The 21565-nt window shown below is 38.9% G+C and overlaps 2 protein-coding genes across 9 annotated transcripts in view; both read right to left on the bottom strand.

Annotated features, from left to right (window-relative positions):
• Nucleotides 1-1212: 1212 nt before the first annotated feature.
• On the bottom strand, nucleotides 1213-11635 carry srek1 (splicing regulatory glutamine/lysine-rich protein 1). 5 transcript variants are annotated; one of them, XM_041969771.1, is made up of 11 exons: nucleotides 11378-11635; nucleotides 11099-11232; nucleotides 8935-9050; nucleotides 8701-8847; nucleotides 6841-7019; nucleotides 6546-6676; nucleotides 6360-6468; nucleotides 6167-6271; nucleotides 5954-6025; nucleotides 5736-5850; nucleotides 1213-3766 (listed from the first exon to the last, which is right to left on the bottom strand). In XM_041969771.1, the coding sequence occupies exons 1-11, from the start codon at nucleotides 11503-11505 to the stop codon at nucleotides 3599-3601; spliced, it is 1404 nt and encodes a 467-aa protein (XP_041825705.1). In that variant the 5' UTR covers nucleotides 11506-11635; the 3' UTR covers nucleotides 1213-3598. The 5 variants fall into 5 exon arrangements, with proteins under 5 accessions (XP_041825705.1, XP_041825707.1, XP_041825709.1 ...); XM_041969773.1 differs by lacking the exon at nucleotides 11378-11635 and adding an exon at nucleotides 9422-10494; XM_041969775.1 differs by lacking the exons at nucleotides 11099-11232; nucleotides 11378-11635 and adding exons at nucleotides 9422-10143; nucleotides 10306-11092.
• Nucleotides 11636-12983: 1348 nt separating this feature from the next.
• The window catches only part of erbin (erbb2 interacting protein), a 55043-nt gene continuing 46461 nt past the window's right edge, over nucleotides 12984-21565 (bottom strand). For 3 of the 4 annotated variants that reach the window (XM_041969834.1, XM_041969833.1, XM_041969832.1), the window contains 6 exons: nucleotides 20466-20609; nucleotides 18588-18644; nucleotides 18328-18486; nucleotides 15947-16039; nucleotides 15771-15845; nucleotides 12984-15682 (listed from right to left, as the gene is read on the bottom strand). In XM_041969834.1, the coding sequence (XP_041825768.1) occupies nucleotides 15575-15682; nucleotides 15771-15845; nucleotides 15947-16039; nucleotides 18328-18486; nucleotides 18588-18644; nucleotides 20466-20609 (636 nt within the window). In that variant the 3' untranslated portion in view covers nucleotides 12984-15574. The remainder of the gene's footprint in view (nucleotides 15683-15770; nucleotides 15846-15946; nucleotides 16040-18327; nucleotides 18487-18587; nucleotides 18645-20465; nucleotides 20610-21565) is intronic. The other variant, XM_041969835.1, reaches the window with a different exon arrangement.

Here is a 21565-nt window from a genome sequence, read left to right on the forward strand (position 1 = left end):
GTGACAGACTGTTTTTCATTTGAATGTATGATTGAGTTCAGGAACAAGACAAGATTGTAATAACTTTGTTAGTTATTAATTGATGTCAACAGAAGGAGAGCCAGACTGGGACATAAAAATTTTCCCTGGTATTTTGGCCCAGACTGGCCCATATACGATCATGAAAACCACAAATATTTGCAATCCACTCAATGTGAATATCAAGCGTGGAATTCCTTAACTGTAGCAGATACGACAAAAGGTTCAACATAAAAAAAAGAAACCTTACTTCATCCGAACTAACAGGCATTGCGTATGTCACCAGCGCTACGATCGTACTGAATCTGCCCATCATGTAAATACAACCATGTTAACATGTCAGCTGGAATCTCTGACCAGACTGATTTCGAGTGGATAGATGAAATATTTATCCATGTTAACAAAGCTAATAATGAATACTAGAGCAGCATTCGTCCTACTTTGTGTTTGAGAGAAAATAGGAAGAACAGACATGAGAAATAATTGATAAGATGAAAACAAAAGCCTGTGTCTTTTTTCCTCAACATACTGAAGTCTGGCCAAGATTATTAGACTCTCTGATACAGACAGCTACATCAGTATAACATATGGACAAAAAGTGTTTTCTGTATATTGTCCATCACTTCATTTACCTTCAGCTACCGTGGATGACGGTGATGTAGAAGCTGCTTTCACATCACTGAGGTTCTGTTCGGAAGAAAGAGGCCCATTACAGCCATGAAGTCTGATCCATACAGCCAGTTAGCGGTGAACACACGTCAATAAAGCAGCTGTTTAATGGCCATCATTACTGCACCAACGGTGAGTTTCAGTTTGTTGTCTAGCTGTCAGGATATAACACCGCTGTTCTGGTTCAGCATCCCTGTTTACAGATGAAGCCGTTTCTTGTTTTTTTAAAAAAAACCTTAAGTCCAAAGACTTTTGCAGATTGGTGAACCCTTTGCTGCACAGATCTGCACACATCAGCTGCTCGTGTTCACATTATTTCCCAGTCTCTACAACAAGACCAGCGTCACTTCTAATAGTAGTATGAATTCCCAAAATGACTTCCTTTGGAAACAGACTTGCAGAGGAATAATGTTGCTAAGATCTTTTGTATTGACAGGAATATGGAGTACACTTGGGATGAATTTATTTTTTTTTTGTAAATGAAAAAAAAAAAAAAAATGAAGAAAATGAAGTAACGGAGCAGAGTAGCTGAAAGAATCTTTTTATTCAGGTTCTTCGGAAGCAAATCAGACATACCGTTAGATTTAAACAGAAAGAGATTACGTTCATATGTTCATACATCCAAGCTTCTCAGAAACAGCCACCGAACTGTCAAATCGAGTCCCGATCGCAGCATCAAACCCATCAAACACGTTCCTACAGTATTTATATCATGATGGATACAAATATAAAAAATACAATTCTTCACAAACTGTCAGCTTAGTCTGAAATGTTCCAAGCTCACACCTTCAGACTAAGAATTTTATATGTTAAAAAAGAAAAAAAAATAAGTAAACACAACCTCTTTAGAGAAAAAAACATGTCTATAAAAGCCAGACAAGTAGAATTTGGCAAAAACAGCCATTAAGATTCCTTTTAAAATATCTATGAGCCACAAAGACAAAGATAAATTAAAATAAAAAAAACAAAACATCAAACTTGGGGCTGATTTACAGACATTTTTGGACACAATTCCACTCACAACTACAGCAACATCAAAAATTACAGAAACAAAAACCAGAAAACAAAAATCCCATTAATTTTCATCTTTCCAGCTACCAGTGACAGCTTACAATACTTTAATATAACATCTCATTAGTTTTTATCTGCGCAACATCCAGAACAAGTCTTCATATATTGTTAAGAGAACTCTGTACAATCGTAGTCTAGGCACTTTTTGACCCCTCTGTGCTTCCAAGCCGACCTGTAACGTCTCCAGTAATACGAGCTGAAAGACATTCTGCACACCTAAACCTGTTTTTATTAAAAAGTTAGTAGCCTTTTTTTTTTTTATCTCACAGAGTTACGATAGCAGGACGATGGAAAATTGCACATTGTGATGTTGCAGCTACTTACAAATATATATATATATATAAAGCATTTTTATGTACACCTATAAAACAGGCAATAAAGCAACGCTTTCATGTTGACCAAATAAGAAAAAACAACTTTTTTTAAAAGTTCACAACAGGTACATACTACTCTGAACCTTGTGAGTCAATAGGTCGCTAAAGATGATGCGGAAATGGGATGCAAAACAGGGAATGAAGGCCACTTCACTCACCTCAGAGTTGAAATATTCCTTCAACGACACAAATGAGCTTTCTTCTCACGGCTGAGACGGACCGTTTGTCTGCCGGCATTACGATGGAAAAACATTTAATGAAGCCTGTGGGACAAACCTGTTTGCTGAACGGGGTTCAGGCTTTAGCAGAGGAATGTATGTTGTTTTTCCTGCTGTACGTAGCTGCTGCTCTTTGTGATGACGAATATTGTTGCAGTCACATCACGGTTAGACATCACGAGCAGGCAAACAAATGTTACATGAAGTGAAATTTCTGGGGTTTGAGGAACAACATTTCAGTGAGATAAAGTCAAACCGTTTTAGTTTCTTAAGTCAGGAAAATATCATTTTACTCCTGATTTATAAACTGAATTCAGATAGTGTCCTGGTTTAGTTGAGATATCCATCACATGTTCAGGTTTTAAAAAGAGTTTTGTGATTTATTTAAAGGCTTATTATGTTTAACTAAGACAAAACATCTCTCAAGCAGAGGACTCCTGCCTGTTTTTTTACTCCAGAAACAGATCAACTTTCAGGTAAATGAAGCTGGACTGCAGAAACGCTGCCCGAGGAGTGCAAAGCTTGAAAGCCTTTTTTCCCCACACTTATGCACATAACTGAGGATGAAACGGATTTTTCTTTCATTTCTTTCAGACAGCTGCCTCCTTCTTCCCTTTATATTCCTGCTGACAAGTGTGAAAAGCCAACTTCACTCACACAAACTACAGATGTGAAAAATCTCCCAAAATAAATGAGAACAATAAAGATACAACTTATAAAGCAGATTTCTGGTGCATATTGTGTGTTGGAAATGTAACGTAAATACTGATAATCTGAGAGGGATTACACCAAACCGAAGTGTTACCTCTGGCTGTAATTTTTTTTCTGAGACCAGGATGAGTTTCTGAAGCTCTGCAGCTGGCTCAGGCCTGCAGGTTTTCTAATCTGATACAACAGATGTCTGCAGAGTTTGTACGAACTGAAGTTCTTAGAGGCTTTTCTACAAGATTATACAAGCCAATACAACAGCTTTGAAACAAGCATGGCCGCAGATGGAAGATCTTGATGGGCTTTTTGTTTCTCCAGGTGTTGAGTTTGTTTTTGTACAATATCTTTGCAACACTGTAGTTCAGCTGGGAAATGGGCTCAATGACAAACCTTGTGTGTCTTAGGAAAATACTCGGGAAGATGATGAGTGAAAACGAGTTGTCATAAGTGGTTATTCAGTGTTTATGCATTTATACGCACATGATGAGCGCTGGAGATACTTTGATGGGAGCAGGAATCGTTTCCATGGTGCTCCAATGTTCACTTGGTGCCGTCTGCACCCAGAGACGCTTCCTCCTCACTAAGAGTCCTGTAGCTGCCGTTGTGTAGGCCGAACGGTGAGGACGCCATGTCCTCGCTCAGTGTAACCGAGTCCTCTCTGTCACTTCCATACTCCTCTTTCTCCTCTCGGATATAATCCACTTCCAGCTGCAAAAGATTGAAGAGGAACTTTTAATTATGATAAAGGGATTTAACGTTTGTGTGCGTGTGTTATGGTGTCAGCTCGTTTCGAAAAACCTGGTCCACCACAGAGATTCGCCAGCAGATGGATAAATATCAGACGTGGTTAAAATACGGATGATGTGGTGGTTATGATTATCTGAGTTATCACGACGCGGTTACATGCATCACGTGCTGTATGAATCACTTTGACATGCACACCTTTGTCAGACCTTTTATTGACAGCAGTAGAAGAAGAAGTGGTGATTTCTGGTGGAAACAAACATCACTATGTGTGCGTATTTATCACCATCTTACAGATTTGGGTTTCTCCTTCCTTAAAAGTTTAGGTTCTGAATGATTAATCATTTCTGAATAAACACTACAATGTAAAATGTAGCAAACTGCAGAGGAGTGAGGTTAATTTCATGTCTGATCCAGGTTGCACACCTGCAGGATCCATAGTTTTACAAATCCACTTATAGGTTGCAAACTGACAGAAACATTTAATTCAAACCACCACATTCTCCCATATTTTACATGAAATTATCATATAAAACACTTAAAACCATAAGAAAAGATGGTGGCTGTGTTAATGGTGCAGCGTTGGGGTGTTTCTATGGCAGAGCTTAGATTTCAGAAAGCTGTGAACCAACGTAAGTGACAAAACTCTGCAGTGCAACTCCAACAAGAATTTCTGCAAGAAGACGGTGGTTTTTGAGGACATTTTGTTCTGCTGTCTGACAGTTGTGATGGGGTGTGATAAGATGAAACGTGTGACCTCGCTTCGCAGAATTATCGGCTTAATCAGCTTTTTGGTGAATCTCTACCGTAAATGTTTACAAGTAGGTTGATCATGTGGTCTCGGGTCAGGTTGGGGAGAAATGGGAACATTTACCAAAGAAACAGGGTTACTTGGTGTCTGAATGTGTTTATCAGCGGTAATAGAGGCCAGTGATTATACTCTCCATCTTTCCCTGTTTATGTTTAGATGAGAAAATGAAAAGTCAATGAACTCTTTATTTATTTATTTTAACACACGATGACAGCGTACAAATTAAATTCCAGTCCTGTATATTAGTCGAGTGAGAAAGTGGAGTGTAGTACGGATACAGTTGCCCAGACATTCATTTATTTGTGGTAACCCCCCCCCCCCACCTCTCAAGTAAAACTTCCCACAAACTGATTTTCTAATTTTAGAGCTGTGCACTTTTTTTGTACTCTCATTTTTGTTTTTATGTTCTCAAAAACAGATGTGCCTGCACAGAGCTGCGGTGTCCCTCCCCTCTGCAGTCTAATCACACCCTCTACAGTTCAGCCTGCAGACTGCAGGAGTTTAATAAAACAAGAATAAAAACCTAAGCCTGTAGTAGGCTGCATCGAAAATGTATTTCCCTTCTAGAAACTAGAGACCAGCCTGATTCATAGAAACTTATCAGATATTGGCCCTTGACAGACTGCAGATTTATCAAAGCCATTTAAAAACAGGACTATTAAGAAGGTCAGAGGGCAGCTGCAGGACTTTATCTGTACGAAGTAATTTTAAAGATGAAAGAAAAACTGTTGATCTAAATGGTCTGTAATTAGTCCAGATTTGAACATCTTAAGTCTTGTAGTTTTTGAGCAGAACCTGTTTTAATGTGGTCAAAGTCCCCCAAAAAACCACAGACTCAGATTTTATGTAGATCACAAATTATATCACGAAGTTCTCAACTGATTCGAACAGCAGCCACACATCAAAAAGTTATTAAATTATCTTTATTATTTTTCCCACCGCAGATCCAACAATGTGGGAGGATACTTTAAGCCCTCGATGTAAGAAGGAAAAACTAAACATTTTATTCATTTATTCATGTCATACTTGTGAACTATATTTCTAAAATCATCACAGAGGAAAACTATGTTAAAAACTGGAAGTTTTGGTGTTTAAAACAATTTCAGATGTTAAATTTATTACCTTTGTTGTCTTGGATTTGCTCTTTATCCTGTCCTCATCTTTGCGGCTCCTCTTCCTGGATGTGGAGCGTTCCTTTCTGTCCCTGCTTCGCTCCCTCCTCTTCTCTCTCTTACCTCTACAAGAGGACAATTAAAATATAAAAACACAAAGAAAGCAGATAACTGACATAACAGAGCAGGACTGGGACAGATTGGTGAGACGGGAGGTGATGGGCTCACCGTTTGGGTGAAGGAGATCTGGCTTTCCTTCGAGGGCTTCTGGACCGATCTTTACTCCTCTTTTTGTGGCCCCTGATGATAAAATATAAAACCTGATTTAGACATTATGAAAAATAATTGTGTTATATTTAACACTTCACTGCGTTAAAGCTTGATAAAATACTGAGGCGAATTCAAGCAGATACTCAGACCTGCTGAGAACCGCCTACAAACCTGGAGCGACTCCGAATGCGTCTTCTGTCTCTGGAGCGAGAGCGCCTCCTGCGACCGCCTCTGGAGCTGTGGGAGTCGCTCGCCGCCCACGATCTCTGTGATGGCCTGCTTACAGAAAAAAAAAATCCATCAGTGACCGGACAACATGACAATCCAGCTACTGAGTCAAGCGTCCAACGTATCATCTTGGCACCTGTGTTTAGAGCGGGATCTTTTCCTGCGTGATCTCGAGTGTGAATGTGAGCGCGAACGAGACCGGCGGGACCGTCGAGACCGGCTGGACGAACGCTTCTTTACTTCTGCTAAAACATGAGCAGCAGTTGCAGTTTTAGTTCTGTTGCTAAAACTCTCACATATGCAGCAAATAGAAATGTCCTACCTGGTTCTATGGCAGCAGCAATGGTGGACTGGGCTTCCCTCACCCTCTTCATCACACTTTCTAGCTCCTTGGCAGCAGCCTGCGGCGTCAGCTCGGGAGGTTTAACGATGGCATTGTTGGAATGATTAACCCTGGAAGATATATGATCAGTCGGCTCACACAAATCTCCAAAATGTTAGGAAAATTCAATGCATCATCACCACATTTGACCACTAACTGCAAAGTAATCAAATTGAAACTCCTGATATTCAAAGCCTGACTCTGAAAAAAGCTGCAGGAGGAGCTGAGGACATACTTGAGGGGTCTGTCTCCAAACATGACTCCATTGAAGGTCAAAGCTCTGGCGACAGAATCCTGATCAACAAACTCTACGAAGGCGAACCGTGTTGGTTGGGTCTCGTCTCCAGCCATTCGCACAAACTTTACGTCTCCCACCTGCTTGAAGAACTCCAGCAGCTGCTCTGCAGTGGTGGTCTGTGGGGGAAAAAAAGAATAACAAAATTCAAAGAGGAGTTAAAGTCTGCAGATCTACGATGAGACCAGAATGGAAACGAATGAATGTTACTTTTGAAAAGAGGTTTATTTGTTATCAGCCTGTTATCTGCTTTATTGATCCTTGAGATGCACTCAGAGCATGGAAGAGAACACTGATGCTGGAGTTGCAGCCATTTGTTCATAAATGCATAAAACAAGGTTGGTAAACATCTTTTTGTGGTTAACAAATTCTATAAAGCCAAACATCATTGAGCTGATCCAACAAACAAGTAATGTGTGTTAGAAATCATTATGTCCAATTCCTGCTGTAAAAAATTCACAAGGACACAATCCGAAGCAGAAAGCAGCTCCATACCCTCCGTTAGAAACTACAGGGCACGGTAAGCAGGACACCGCTTCCTCCATTAATGAAAATGATCAGTAAATTCATTTTGTCAATCTCATCTTTTGTTATTGTTTTATAATTTATACACACACAATTATTACGAGACAATCTTGCATCAAAATTTCACCACATTTAATAAAACAGAATCAACCGGAACACGTAATGGACTTTTTATTATTCCTTTATTGAGCGTGTCATTAGATTCTCAATAAACTGTTTGTTCCACTCAATAAGTCTATAAAAAAAGGACTGGCCTCTACTCAAAAACCTCTAGAACAGAGGTGGCCAACGTCGGTCCTCGAGAGAACACACCTGACTTAAACTAATGAGTCATTGTGCAGATCCTTATAGGCTGTTGGATCCATTTAGTTTGAGTCAGGTGTGCAGGAGCAGGGAAATTTGGAAAACCTGCAGGATCGTGGCTCTTGAGGACCGACGTTGGCCACCCCTGCTCTAGACTTTTACTAAAATCCCTTTGCATTTTGTAATCAGCAAACTCTGAGGACATCATGCAGGACCCAACACGACCCCTCGCATGCGTTTGAGAAGTTTCCCTCAGGATGCTGATTTGTTGCCCTGGCTGTTGGACAGATAAAAACAAGGGTAACCTTTACTCCCAACCATCCCTGACCCTCCTCCATCTCCAGCTTATCGGACACACTTTGACCTGCACGGTTTTGCACGAACCATCCTGTTTCCACTTCTGGCCAAGTTTAATGCACCTTCTGTATAAACTGCACAAATGTCTTCTTTATTTATGTTTATTCTTTTTTAAAACCTTTTTTATCTTGTTCTTTTCACTGCTTTGTTTGTACTGACACTTTGATATGTGTTAACTGGTGTAGATGTTTGTAATTGTCCCATAGGGACAATTAATGTTCAACAATGCAGGCATAGCTTCTGTTATAGGAAATATGATGGAGGAGGAAGAGTAACAGCGAAATAAAAACCAAGATATGTCTTTGCTTGGTTGTGTCTGTCAGTCTCAGTACAAGTTAAATTCAATCAGGCAAAATCATGTATTTCTACGGAATTTCATTACTAGTATTCCAACATCTTTTTAAGATAAGATAAAATATTAATTGTAATGGTTTTGTCTCTTCTGGCTACTGCTCTGATTATATCTGACAAGTACTACATGTTATAAAGCTGAACAAACTTTGAACTGAAACTTGCACCAGCCTAGTATCTGGCTCATCCTGGTAGAAAAGGACACCAACCTAAATGAAGCCAAACTAGCGAACAGAGTGTGTTTACATATAGCTTGTGAGCTACCTGTGAATTTAAGTTGCCGACATAAACCGTCCTCCTGATCTCGTCGATTTTTGAGGGATCAACGTTTCCAACGAGTGGAGGCTGCGAGAGAACAGACGATGTTGGGCTGAGTCCAGAGGAAATCCGATTCACTAATGGAAGGTTCAGCTGCAGGTGTAAAGCACATAAACAGGTTTAGTTTAACTTGCATAACAAAGATGTATTAGAAACAACAACAACAAGAGCCTGGCTCACATTCTGAAGAGGAGCTGGAGTAGGAATTGGCAGCAATCCTCCACCAGGGATCAGGCTGGGGACCGGGGTGGCAGGTGCCAATAGTGACAAAGCCTTCGCCTCTTCTGGGATTTTCCCTGCAGGACAAAATAGATATTAGTGAAGGCAAGAGAGGAACTCTTCTCTCTGTCTCCTCTATGTCTGCACAATTATCCCACTGTATTCTAGAGAGAAAGAGAGCATAGACTTCCCCAAACAGCCTACAAGTCTTCTACTGTCTACTCATGGCATAGTGGAGACCGAACATCCTTACTGTGCTTTTATATAATTATTATCCTCATTGAATGTGTACTACCAATATGAAGTGCAAAAAAGAACAAAAAAACTTATGTATTTTTCACAAACAAAAGAGCACTGATTGTTGTTCTTTGTTCATAGTTTTAAAAAGAAAATAAAGAAAAGAAAAAAAAATGCAGAGAATGAGTCAACACTTTGATGTATGGGTCACCTGTACTGGAAACATATTGGTCATGAACCATACGATATCAAGCATGGGCGCTTTTCCGTGGAGCGATCGTTTCGCAGTGTTGGAAAGGTGTGCAACACAAGACAACCCCAATGGCTGCATCACTAATAGCACACAGGACATCAGATACAGAAAAGAACAACAATTTTAAGAACTGTAAGAAATGTTAGCCAAAACTTAGCTATTAAAAAAAGACAACCAATTAGGATTTTTTTTCTTTTTTGCTCATTCCACTATTAAAGTTATCATTTCCTTCCATGCTGGGGAAGAACGCACAACGGTTACAGATTTATTTGAGTACAGGTGGAGGGATTTAGCTTTGATTTCCTATTCTTTAACAAGAAAGGCTTCCTTCTAAAAGATTAAAAGATCCATCTTGTAATATAAGCATTATCAATGCAAAGCATGTTATGATGAGAAACGAAGCTTCATTGATCAGTTCTGTTGTTACTAAATAACAAACATCCACATCAGAGCAATACTGTAGTAATGTGAGGAAAAAAGTCTTCTACTACATCACTGAGTACAGATTTTTTCCTTTAATGATTAATGCTTCATTAACTGGGGCTCACTTTTCACAAAGCCTAGCCCTTCGCATCAACAGGTGTAGGAGACAAGAGAACAAAAGTGTTAGTGATCCTCCTAGCATCCCCACCGGTATGCCGTAGCAACCTGGACAGAATTCAATCACACACAAGCTGCAGCTGTAGTAGAAAGAGAGAGGGGGGTAGGGGTTGGACAATAATCAAAATAACAAACATAAATAAAAAATATAAACACAACGCTAGAGATAAGAAAAACTGTAATATCTATAGGCAGAGACAGTGGAGAGTGGACAACATGGGATAGTATGAAAGAAAACAAACCGAAAATGAAAGAAAAATAAATAAAAAATAAAAAAAAGAGACAAGGTGTCCATCTTGGAAGGTTCAGCGGGCTATTCTCCGGGTCACATTCCCCCTTGAAGGCTGCGTTGGCCCGATCGGGGATAGTGGCTTGGAAAACAATGCCTGACTCAGGCTAGTGTAGTGTAACAGCTGGGCCACTCTAGTCATCTGATATGCACACATAATCACACAGAAAAAACATACAAAACCAAATTAATAAACTCAGTAGCCATCCAGCACCAAGTCACGTGGACAAAAGCATCAAGTTAGAGGTGATATCATTGTGACTGTACACAAAGGAGCAACAGTGGCACCAAAAACAGGAAGGGGAGTTTAAAGACAAAAAGATGAAAGAGAGAGAGGGTTAACTGTGTTACGGTGGGTTTATTTTCACTTATTTTTTTTAAATATATTTTTGCTAACAAGTCATGCTATTTCGTTTACACAGGCTACTTGTACCAGACAGTCCATTTTGTCCTTAATATGAAACGTCTTTCAGCTAATTTTATCTGTCAGAAACACCTTGTGACACCAAACAGAAACCTTAGAGAAACTAGCTGGCGATGCAAACCATCACCTGTTACAAATACATGTGATAATAAAAATGTCTGAAACCCAAACTAACCAGCTGCGCAATTTAATAGATTTCCATGTGAATAACAGTCCTCACAATTCAGTTGAAAAACACCAAAGGAAAACATTCAAGGAAAGACGGCCACCTCAAGTCATCTGTCACATTATTATGGCTTTATAATAAACTGGTTGCACTCACCTTCCGCACAAGGAACTACTATCAAAGCTCTGTCAATAAAAACAGTGTTGGTGAGATGTTGCGCCACACCAACACTGGAAGGTTCTCGGTACTTTATGTAACACACTTTGGACGAGAAAGACAAAGGGGCGTTGCTGTGAAGGGAAACAATAAGGAGAAATGAGGGTTAGTTATTTATTAGACCTGGAAATTCTTCATTTTAATGTTCGTGTAGACTGCGAACAGGCCGCAGGTCCGCCAGGTTGCCTAGCTAGTCGTGCCGGGGAGGATGGCGCTTACTCGGGCGGGTAGAGGCGGAGCTCCTCGATGTCTCCTAGGAAACCGAACAGAGTGCGCATCTGCTCGCTGCTCACGGCCGAGGACAAGTTGGTGACCTGGACAACAGCGGTTCCTGGTATACCGCTCATTGTTCAAACTGATAACTGCGTAGGAAATTAGACAGTGTGATATATATATATTTTTAAATATAATTATTTGTTAGCTTTCTCTGTACAGTGCTTCCAAGAGGGCGGAGCAGGAGGTTTACGCTTCTTCCCATTTCTGAACAGGGACTGACAATCAGCTTTGAGGAAGCACTACCTCCACCTAGCGGATGGCATACTACATTACCGCAGACCGCAAGCATGGACCTGGTGAGATTGTATTGAAGACAGCATTTTAAAACCTTTTATTCCCCCCACTATATTAATGCAGCATCACAGAAAGGCAAATGCTCTTAGCTGCAGGGCTGATACAATCCCATACTTCTTTATATATGCTCCATATATATATATATATATATATATATATATATACACACACACATATATGCTCCATATATATATATATATATATATATATATATATATATGGAGCATATGGCAATCATTTCCGTCCAAAAACCTAAAAAAAAAGAAAAACGAACATGACAATGTGTATTTCCACTGTGTGATGGCCCCATCCCTGATGCGTCTAAATCCAGACAACATGACACCCCCTCTGGATAGGGTTAACACGCGGCTTGTTTTTACACAGTGACATTTATGAGTGTAACCCTGTATTGTTATGCACAGACAGTAATCCTCTGCATCCTCTTGCTCATGCAGTTTAATCCACTATTAATGAATGGCAGTTCTTGTTGCAGCTCTGCTTGAGCTTACACTTGTCCCTTTGCCCTTTACACATTGAAATTCCTTCAGATTCCTGGAAGAATAATCATTTGCACTCTAGAAGGAGATGTATGCAAATCCTTCTCAGTCTTTCTTTGACAAAATTAGTTTTAACATTTAAATTATTTATTTTTCATAGATTTGTTGAAAAACTCAAGATACTCTGCCAACCGTCTACTAAGTCTTTTGTTTTTCTTAAAAAAAAAAAAAAAAAACTTTATTATCGACCCTAAATTGGCCCTGATTCAATGTTTTGGAGGTGTTGCAGGCTTGAAACACAAAAATGAATGTTATAAATTAAATCATAACTTGGGTTCCTACTTTCTAGACTAAAACAGAAGTCAAATTCAATATTGTATCATCCACATGCCCTTCTTTTTTTTTTTTTTTTTAAAAAAAAAACCTTTTCCCTAATATGAAGATTAGAAAAAAACACAACCACCCACCATTTTTCCTCTTATGCCAAAAATGAGCTACAAGGCTTATGATAATTTTGTAGAAGGGAAATCGACATGCACAATAGCTCAAAATATCCGTGGTACAGGTTAGAAAGCAGCACACAAGTTAATGCTGAGCTTTGTAATCGTTTCCAGATATTTTAATGCATTTCAAATAAGTTGCTTTTGTCTCAAGATTAAAAACTTTGTCAACTTAGTGCAACAATTAATGCAATTAATCCCATTAATGGCATTTTTCTTTAAGATGAACCCAGATGATGGAATAAAAAAATAGGAAAATCACTGTTAAACAGCATTAGTTTATTTTCCACAGGTTACTTTTGAAACATGTAACTATATACAAAATCTGGAATGTTGGGTAAATGCATATCAATCATGATCCCACTGTGACTTTTTCCAAAGAAACTTTAGAAATACTAGCTATACATTAAAACAGGTGCCTCTGCATTGCAATTTATTGCTGGTTTTACAATCGCAAGTCACTAATGCCTTAATTAAGTCTTTTCTCAAATATTTTTAGAGTATTTACAATTTGATTAGTACGGCCTAAAATCCACGTAAGTCTGCTAAATAAATACAAACAAAGTGGGAGCTTAAGAAACAAACCAACATGGATGAAGAAAAGTTAAAACATTATCTCCCTAGATTGTCTAAGAATGTCAGACATGTTTTTGTTATGAATAGAAAAGTGACCAAAACCCCAGAAATTCATCCCCAAAGTCTTAACAAGTAAAGACAAATCAACAGATTTTAAAAAGAAATAACGATTTCATCAGTTTAAAATACAATATTGTGTGAAAATGTTTTAGGAAATGCACTTTAATTTGCCTGTAAATAAAAATGGACAAATCTTTTAGTTGAAAAACGTTAAAAGTTTTATCAATTAAAGGAGTTAAAATTTAAATCATCCCCACAGTGTTTTCGTTTTGGTGTGATAGTGCAACGAGCAGGAAATAAGTCAGAAAAGTAGAAGACACGATCTACTGTCGACAAGTGGAGTTAAACTCTGCAGGATAAAATGTTCTTTCATTCATACGGTACAAACGAGGCCACAACTTGGCGCACGACTCATCACCTCCGTACCTCTGCATGAATATTAACAGGGTGAGTAAAGAAAAATCTGATCATGCATTTTATAAATGTTAGAATGCAGCTTTAGTGGATTAATTTTCTCCCCACAGTGTAAGCTGATAATTTCACACATGAACATCGACTGATCCTGAACTCTACATGACAGTAAAATGTCTCAGGCAGAGACAAAAACTTTTACACAATGCAGAGTTGTTTTTTTTTTTTCCTTTACGTACTACCATATATATATAATTCCTGTGCCATTTAATTAAAAAAAATGTTCATTTCACAATATAAAAACCATGTAAAATCATCAGGGATTACTAAAAGGTTGTGTTTTGTTTAAAAATGATGTTCTGTGAGTGAAAATAAAGGCTTTAAATATTGCTTTCAAGCCGTTATGCTGCAAACGTACTCCAACTGGTTGTGAATATGTGAGTATTGCTCGGGTTCTGGGGTCAAACGTCCTCCCCTGTTCAAACAGTTCAAGGTCTATGGCACTTTGACAGTTTGTCTCTCCCACATCTATATTCTCTGTACAGTGGAAAATAAATCAAAAAAAGCTCTGAAGTGATGAGTAATAAGCAAGATCATTATTCTAAAAGACACAAAAGGCAACCTGTGGTCTTCTCCCATGTGGAAAATTAAACTGCTAGATAATGAAAAGCTTGTCCCGCTGACTGCAGTCTGAAAGGTGATTCACCACTAAAATAATCAAATATCTTTCTTAAATTGTCCCTGCTTGTACCCTCTGTCCTCTGCTCCCATGCTTGCTTTGGTTAATTAGCATAACCAACATATTTCCTGCTTTCAATCATTTTGAAATTATTTGATAGTTTAGCTCAAAGCCTGAAAACGTTTGAGGGGAGCTATTGCGTCTCTGCAGCCCCTTTAAAACATTTCTTCCAAAAAGCAAACAACCATTCCCCAAAGTTTAAAACACACCACACCTCGACCCGCCTATTCCCTCAATTTCTTTTCCATTTTCCAGCCTTATTACATAAACATTCTCATGAATTTCTTCAACATCTGAGTTGTGAAGTGTTTTCCTTTTTTACCCCCAGATGATGACATTGAGCTGGTGTGTGGTGTGTTTGTGTGCCCTGGAGGATTGTTTACAGGTTTATGGAAGCAGGGTAAGATCATTTCCTCCTTGCAACTCTTCAATCTTGCAAGAAGAACAAAACAAAAACCATCACCTCCTTGATCTACATTCGTCTCCCCATGAAAAGCACGTAACACTGTCCTCCGGGCAAGATCGGCTGGCAAGCGAGAGATCAGTTTCCACATGTGAAATGAAAGAAGTTCAAAAAATAAAAAAGGCAAACTGGATGACAGAAGAGAAACAAAAGGGAGGTCACCCCCCCAGTGGTCAGTTTCAAGTCCATCTGCAGGAATAAACCCAATGATCAGTGGTTGATGAGTTAAAAAGAGAGAAAAAAAAACATGATCTGTACAGAGACCACATGTTTTGCATCAAAGCGTGTCATATCTTCAGCTTCTTTGTATAAAAATATATATATATATTTATATATATATATATATATATGTATACCACAGTGTTGGCCTTTAGGGGACACGTACTTTCAGGTTTTTGTTGCTGTCTCGCTTAGATCCACTACATTCAGTGGTTTTCCCCGTTAAATCGAGGCTCTGAAGTTTTCTACTACAAATAGTCCCAACAGGTGTCAGCAGATCAGTCTGTGTATAAAAATATGACAGTCAACATGAATCTCTTGGTTCTTCTTTCATGTGCCCATGGTAAACCCCAACTCTGCTGGAGGTCACATCAGTGGAGTCTATGCTTGAACGTCTCGTATGATGAGTAAATCCACAGTGGTTGGAAACGTCTTTAGGAGGGACACTGCGTTCCCGTGATCAATATTCACAAAGCTGTATCCGTTTGCCTGCAGACAAGCAACAAAAATAATAGTTAATCTCTTATATACAAAATATATTATATACACAAAACACTTATTTCTGACGGCAGGATACCTGGATAATTTTATCTCCAGGCTGAAGAATCTTGGATGCCGGTCCTTCAGGCTGGACCCTTGTCACAAAGATACCCTGGAATTAAACAACATAGGAGAAATTAAGTTCAGCAAATCCTTCGAATTCACAAAGTGTGTTTTATTAATATAACGGGAAAAAAAAAGGTGTGAATTTACATTGTCGTCAGGTTGAAAGGGGTTTCCCCGTCCTCCTACTCCTCCTGAAATACTGAAACCCAACTCTGGATTCTTCTCCACTTTCACACGGATCTGAAACACACCCACACGCTTTCATTAGCCGCCGTTTCATTACTATCCAACATTAATATCAATCTACAGCAGGAAGTTAGAGGAGCGAGTAATTCATGAGGTAGATGGAGTAGAAGTGAAAGAAAGCGACTCGAGATTTTGTTTGGGTGACAAAAATATCAGAGACGGTGCTAGTAATACTTCCCTTTTCCTGGTGGGAAAGAAAATTCTGTGGTTTCTGTTTAATAAAAAATTCTCCTGAAGCTAATCTTCATAAGGATAAACATTATTTACAAAGCATCTTATCTCTTAGATCTCCTACAGTGGAGATATTATTAGGAGGCAAAACAAATAAGAGGATTAAGAGATTCTTTAGCAGAAAGAAAAGAGTTAGGATGAATATTAAAACACTGAAGAACGGTGAAGTAATAAAAACACTACAGATCAGACTGTGCTAATACATAATAACACAATTACATTACAAATACAAGTGATCACAGCATTATTATAAAAATATAAATGCTACTGAGCTTAAATGAGAGGACATGCATGGCCACAGGTTTATGGTGGATTTAAATGCAAACAGAAAGGCAGATGTCTTTTACCCCTCAACACTGAATAAATCATTTGCATGGTTATGAAATGATTCTGATTATTCTCTAATGTGCTTCAGGTTCAAGCTGCAGCTGCATCCTCTCCTCTCTTATCTGAGAGAGGCAGCTGTGGAGACTGAAGAATATGTTTCTAGACCTGACAACCACTACTCTCATTATTGAGTAGCAGTCTGCGTTTCAGGGGAGAAATATACAACTCCTGCTCACAAAGAGCAAACAGGAGCTTTGGGATGGGCTCAGTGGGTAGAGCGGTCGTCTTGTAGCCTGAGGGTTGCTGGTTCGATCCTCGGCCGGTTGAGATCATGTCACGGTGTCCCTGAGCAAGACACCGAACCCCAGATTGCTCCTGATGGGTCGTGGTTGAGCGCCTTGCATGGCAGCTTCCGCCATCAGTGTGTGAATGTGTGTGTGAATGGGTGAATGTGATGTATGATGTAAAGTGCTTTGGGTAAAAGCGCTTTATAAATACACACCATTTACTATAATTATTCATCAGTTTCATTACTTTCTTTATCAGTGAGAGAATTTAGAACAGAACATTTAGATGGTTGTAGTTGTTTTTATATTTTTCCACTATTTGTTGACCAGTAGCATCAAATCTCGTGTTTTACTAGCGCGGAGATCTTCTGCCCACTGTGGCCTGGCTGTGCTGGTTCTTGTCTTTTACACAGCGAGTAGCAGGCAGTTTGCAGAATTACTGCCACCGTGGTGGTAATAAGAAACTGAAGAGGATGTTCTATTCTACAGTCATTTAGCAGACGCTTTTATCCAAAGCGACTTACATTTGAGAGTAAGAACAACACAAGCATGAATTCAAACAAGATGGGACGTCATAATTAAGTGATAGTCAGATGCTTTTGAGTCCAGTTGGACCCAGGATGTTATTTTATTACCTGGAATATATTTACCAAGGTAAAAGAATTCCTGGTAATCTGTGTGGTTTGCATTTCCATCACACATTCAGGAAAATTTATACTAATGAGGCTGATACCGCTTGTTGGCACGGAAGTCGGAGCCACTTTGGCTGTTATGGTCTGTCAGCTTCTTAGAATCTTGTTTCAGTTTCTTTAACTTTTCTTAAATTTGTGTCTGTGTGTGTCCTACGTCCAGCTCTGCTAGATTATCGCCTTTTCTTTCTCACCCGGACCTCGTCATCCGTCCACTGCTCATAGCTTCATTTTTCAAACAATCAAAACACGAAGTTTATAGAAGCAAAATAAACACGTTTGCAGCTGCACACCGGCTTTAAGATACGCTGCAAGTATGTTCCACCAATCAGAGCTCTTTAACACACAGACCCAGCTGAATCATCTCTCTCTATTAGGTGCTTTTTCTATGGGAAAGCTTGTGAATAAAGGAAAGATTTTTACCCAGATAAAGTTGGTAAATTGTCGTTTACTGACCATTTAAAAATAAATCCCTATGATAGTATAATATGCTGTGAGAAAGCTTCTCGTGATGTAATCCCCAAACATGAAACTTTCTACGTTACCATCATGTTTTTGTTTGAATGAAGCTGAGAAGAAAAAAATCATTTCTCTTAACACAAACACTGATTTAAAGACTTTAAAAAAAAATCATGTTTATTTTAAGACTTATAGAAGATTAAGCTACTTTCAGATCAGCTGGTTAAATACGAGGCTGCAGAAAGCATCAACACTGTAACGGTTACGTCATGGAAACACCATCCTTCACCTCTTGCTGCATCGTGTCGTGTGGGATACGCGGAGGCTGCTGGGAGACTTTGAGCATCAGGTAGTCGATGAGCTGCTCTCTGGAAGGGTGGCGAGCCATGGAGCTCTGGCTCATCTGAGGCCGAACAGGCGGGCCCATCTGACCATTCATCAAAGGCACCTAGGAAACAAACACAATGAGAAACAGAGCGCCTGGTTACTACAAAAACTTAAAAACCAAACATAGTTTTCTGCCAGTAAGTCTGCTTATGTTCTACATACTTTTCTTTGAGGGTCCATGGTGTAACTTTGTGGCCCTTGGGGAACAAAAACATCATCCTGAAAGGAAAAGGGAAGATTATGTTACCTAAAACTTATAAAACTCACAAAAAAAAACAAAACAAAAAACAGCATGAAAAGGCTGACATGAACACATATCTCTTTTAGTGACTTTAGGCAGCAAGATGTTGATTTCTTAAAGGGGAAAAAAGGATTTACACGTCTGGTTAGGGTGAAAAACTGAACTACTTTGCTTCTATTCACACACTAAAAAGCATGAAATTCACGTGGAAATGAAGTGAATCTTTTATGTTGAGCTGGGAAGAGGTTACACAGTACAGTGACAACATTAGAGGGCAATCTCCTGCCTCCTTCTAGAGCCTAATACCCACTTCTACATCGTTTAGTCACACTTACCTTTCACCAACACAGATTCACCCTCGCACACAAAGTGAGCAGTTATGAAGCGACTCTGAAGTGATCAAAAGTTGGAGTGAGCATGATAAATGAGCAAAACAAGGAGTTAAAGAGCAGGTAAATGAGGAGGGGGTTTTGGTTTCGGACAATAAGATGGATTTGAGAGCAACACAAAGGAGAGGAAAAGAGGGATGACTGTTATGGACAGAAGCATGGTAGGTTTGAATAGGGCCATTTGTTCAATATCTAATCTCATGTTACTCATCTGGTTGCTAGCCAACAAACAGATGAAGAAAAGTTTTTTTTTTTAACAGAGAAAGCAAGAAAAAGCTTGATTTTCTGGAAATGTGTCACCAACTACTACTAACATGAGGCCCTTTTTAAACAGCTCTAGTGTTAATGAACTACAATCCATCCATTTTTTATTGACATTAACCCTTAAAACTCCAAGACATTTCTTTGCTATTTTCTGTCCACCTGTCTTTTGGTTTTATATTGAAATAAAGCAGAAGATCAAACTTTTAAAGCACAGTCAACATCCAGAATTTTTTTTAGGACAGCCTCAGATTATGAGGCTAAAATGATGGATAATTTATGTATGAATAGATATAGGACCATAAAGTTCAACCAAAAGAACAAAACAGAATTTATTACTAACAGTAGTTTACAGAAATAACACAGGTTGACAGTGGCCAAGCCTTTTCTCATCTGCATATTCTTTCAAGTCTTGTCTTTCAGGAGAAAAAATATATATATTTTGGCATTGAACCACAACAGAAACTTCACATATTTACTATTTTCCATCCAGGTACTTTCTGCCATTTACAGCTAATTATGCTACTACAAAAATAGATGCTTTTGATGCACAGTGGCACCAAAAACGTCTCCTCAGCTTTATTCAAGCCATAGTAGATAATTATTCTTCCTTTCAGACAGACGTAGAACTTTCCCTTCACTTGTTGATCTTTGGCTGCTCCTGATTGGACAGTATCGTCAATTTAAGCTATCTGAAGTTATGATGAAGCCACTTTGACAGGAAATGGCTTCATCATCATTTCCGGATCAAAACAGAGATCTCTTAGCAACATAGTAGTGATAGTGATCGTGATAGTGATTTTATTATGAAAATATGATACATAATCATGCTATCATGTATCACTCATTGTGGTTTTACCATAGTCTCCGTCTCAGCTATCCATCACAATTCCACAAAGTTACACACTACTTATCAAGTGGTGATCTAGTGGAGTTTTAAGGGTTAAGCAGGAAAAAAATGCTATATTTTCATTTTTCTAGAAAAAGGCAAGTGAAAAAAGGCTTCTGTGGGACTGATTACTTTTCAACACAGAGGGAAGAAGGAAACAGACATTTCCTTATCTGCTAAGGGGATGTGAAACTAGCTGGGACTGGAGGTCCTGGCTTAGTATAAGCTGTAAAAGCCAACTACAAGTTCACAGTACTCACACAGAAGCTCATGGCTCCGTAGGGATGTCCGTCCCTGCCACTAAACACCAGGGACCCTTGGCTGGCATGCATATCCCTACAGCTTCCATAGTGAGACCAGCTCAGCGGAGAGTTATTGGAATTATACGAGCGAGACAGTGCGTTCTGACCACATGGAGCAACCAACGGTAGCAGCGGACATGCCAGAGGTGGCCATGCAATCCACCAATGAGTGACAAACATGAAAGACACACAAAACATTTGCAGCTTATACAAACATGCAGGGAATCAGAGGTGTTTTACATAAAGATGGGTTAGTAAGCTCCTGTAGGCTTTTGGTTTCTTTGCACAGGATTTACAAAACCCCTCTGCAGGGATGCGCTTCGTTAGATATTTGAATTTGGCTCCATGTTAAAAAAAAAGTCTCTTTTTCAAAACTATGTATGAAAAAAATCTGTTTGCATTAAGAGAAACAAAAGAAACAAATCCTTATTCCAAGTAACAGTAGCATTGAGTTCAAGGCTCCAATTCAGCTCATACAAAATGTCATCTGTGGGGTCCCCCAGGGGTCAAGGGTGGGGCCATTTCTTTTAACTGTTTACATAAATAATCTTGACAAAAAAAAACAAGAGTCTGAAAACCATATTATTTGTGGATGACACCAATTCACTTTGTTGTTGGGAGAACCTGCAGTAACTCTTGGATACTGTCGAAAGGAAACTTACAATGTTGAGGAGATGGTTTGATGAAAATTAATGGAAAAGGGAAAAAGATAATTGGCCATAATCAATCTAACGTTAACAAAGAAACTCAGGAGAAATAGTACTAAAATAGAGTAAATGAAATAAAATTTCTTGGGGAAATAACAGACAAATTAAACTGGCAATAAAGTCTATCCAGTTAAAAGTTTCTTAATCCATTGCAGTATTACACAGAGGCAAAAACCTCCTCAACTTCTACTGTTCCTTCATACTCCCACACATAACCTATGGTTTGGGAGAACATGTGTAAAACAAACACAGATCCAGATTCATAACCAGAAAAGCCGTGAGAACTGTATGTAATGGTGAGTTCAGACAGTCAACCAACTCTTCATTAAAATGTAAACAGATAACAGATCT

The sequence above is a fragment of the Melanotaenia boesemani genome, chromosome 19 (assembly GCF_017639745.1).
Source record: "Melanotaenia boesemani isolate fMelBoe1 chromosome 19, fMelBoe1.pri, whole genome shotgun sequence".
Lineage (NCBI taxonomy): Eukaryota > Metazoa > Chordata > Actinopteri > Atheriniformes > Melanotaeniidae > Melanotaenia > Melanotaenia boesemani.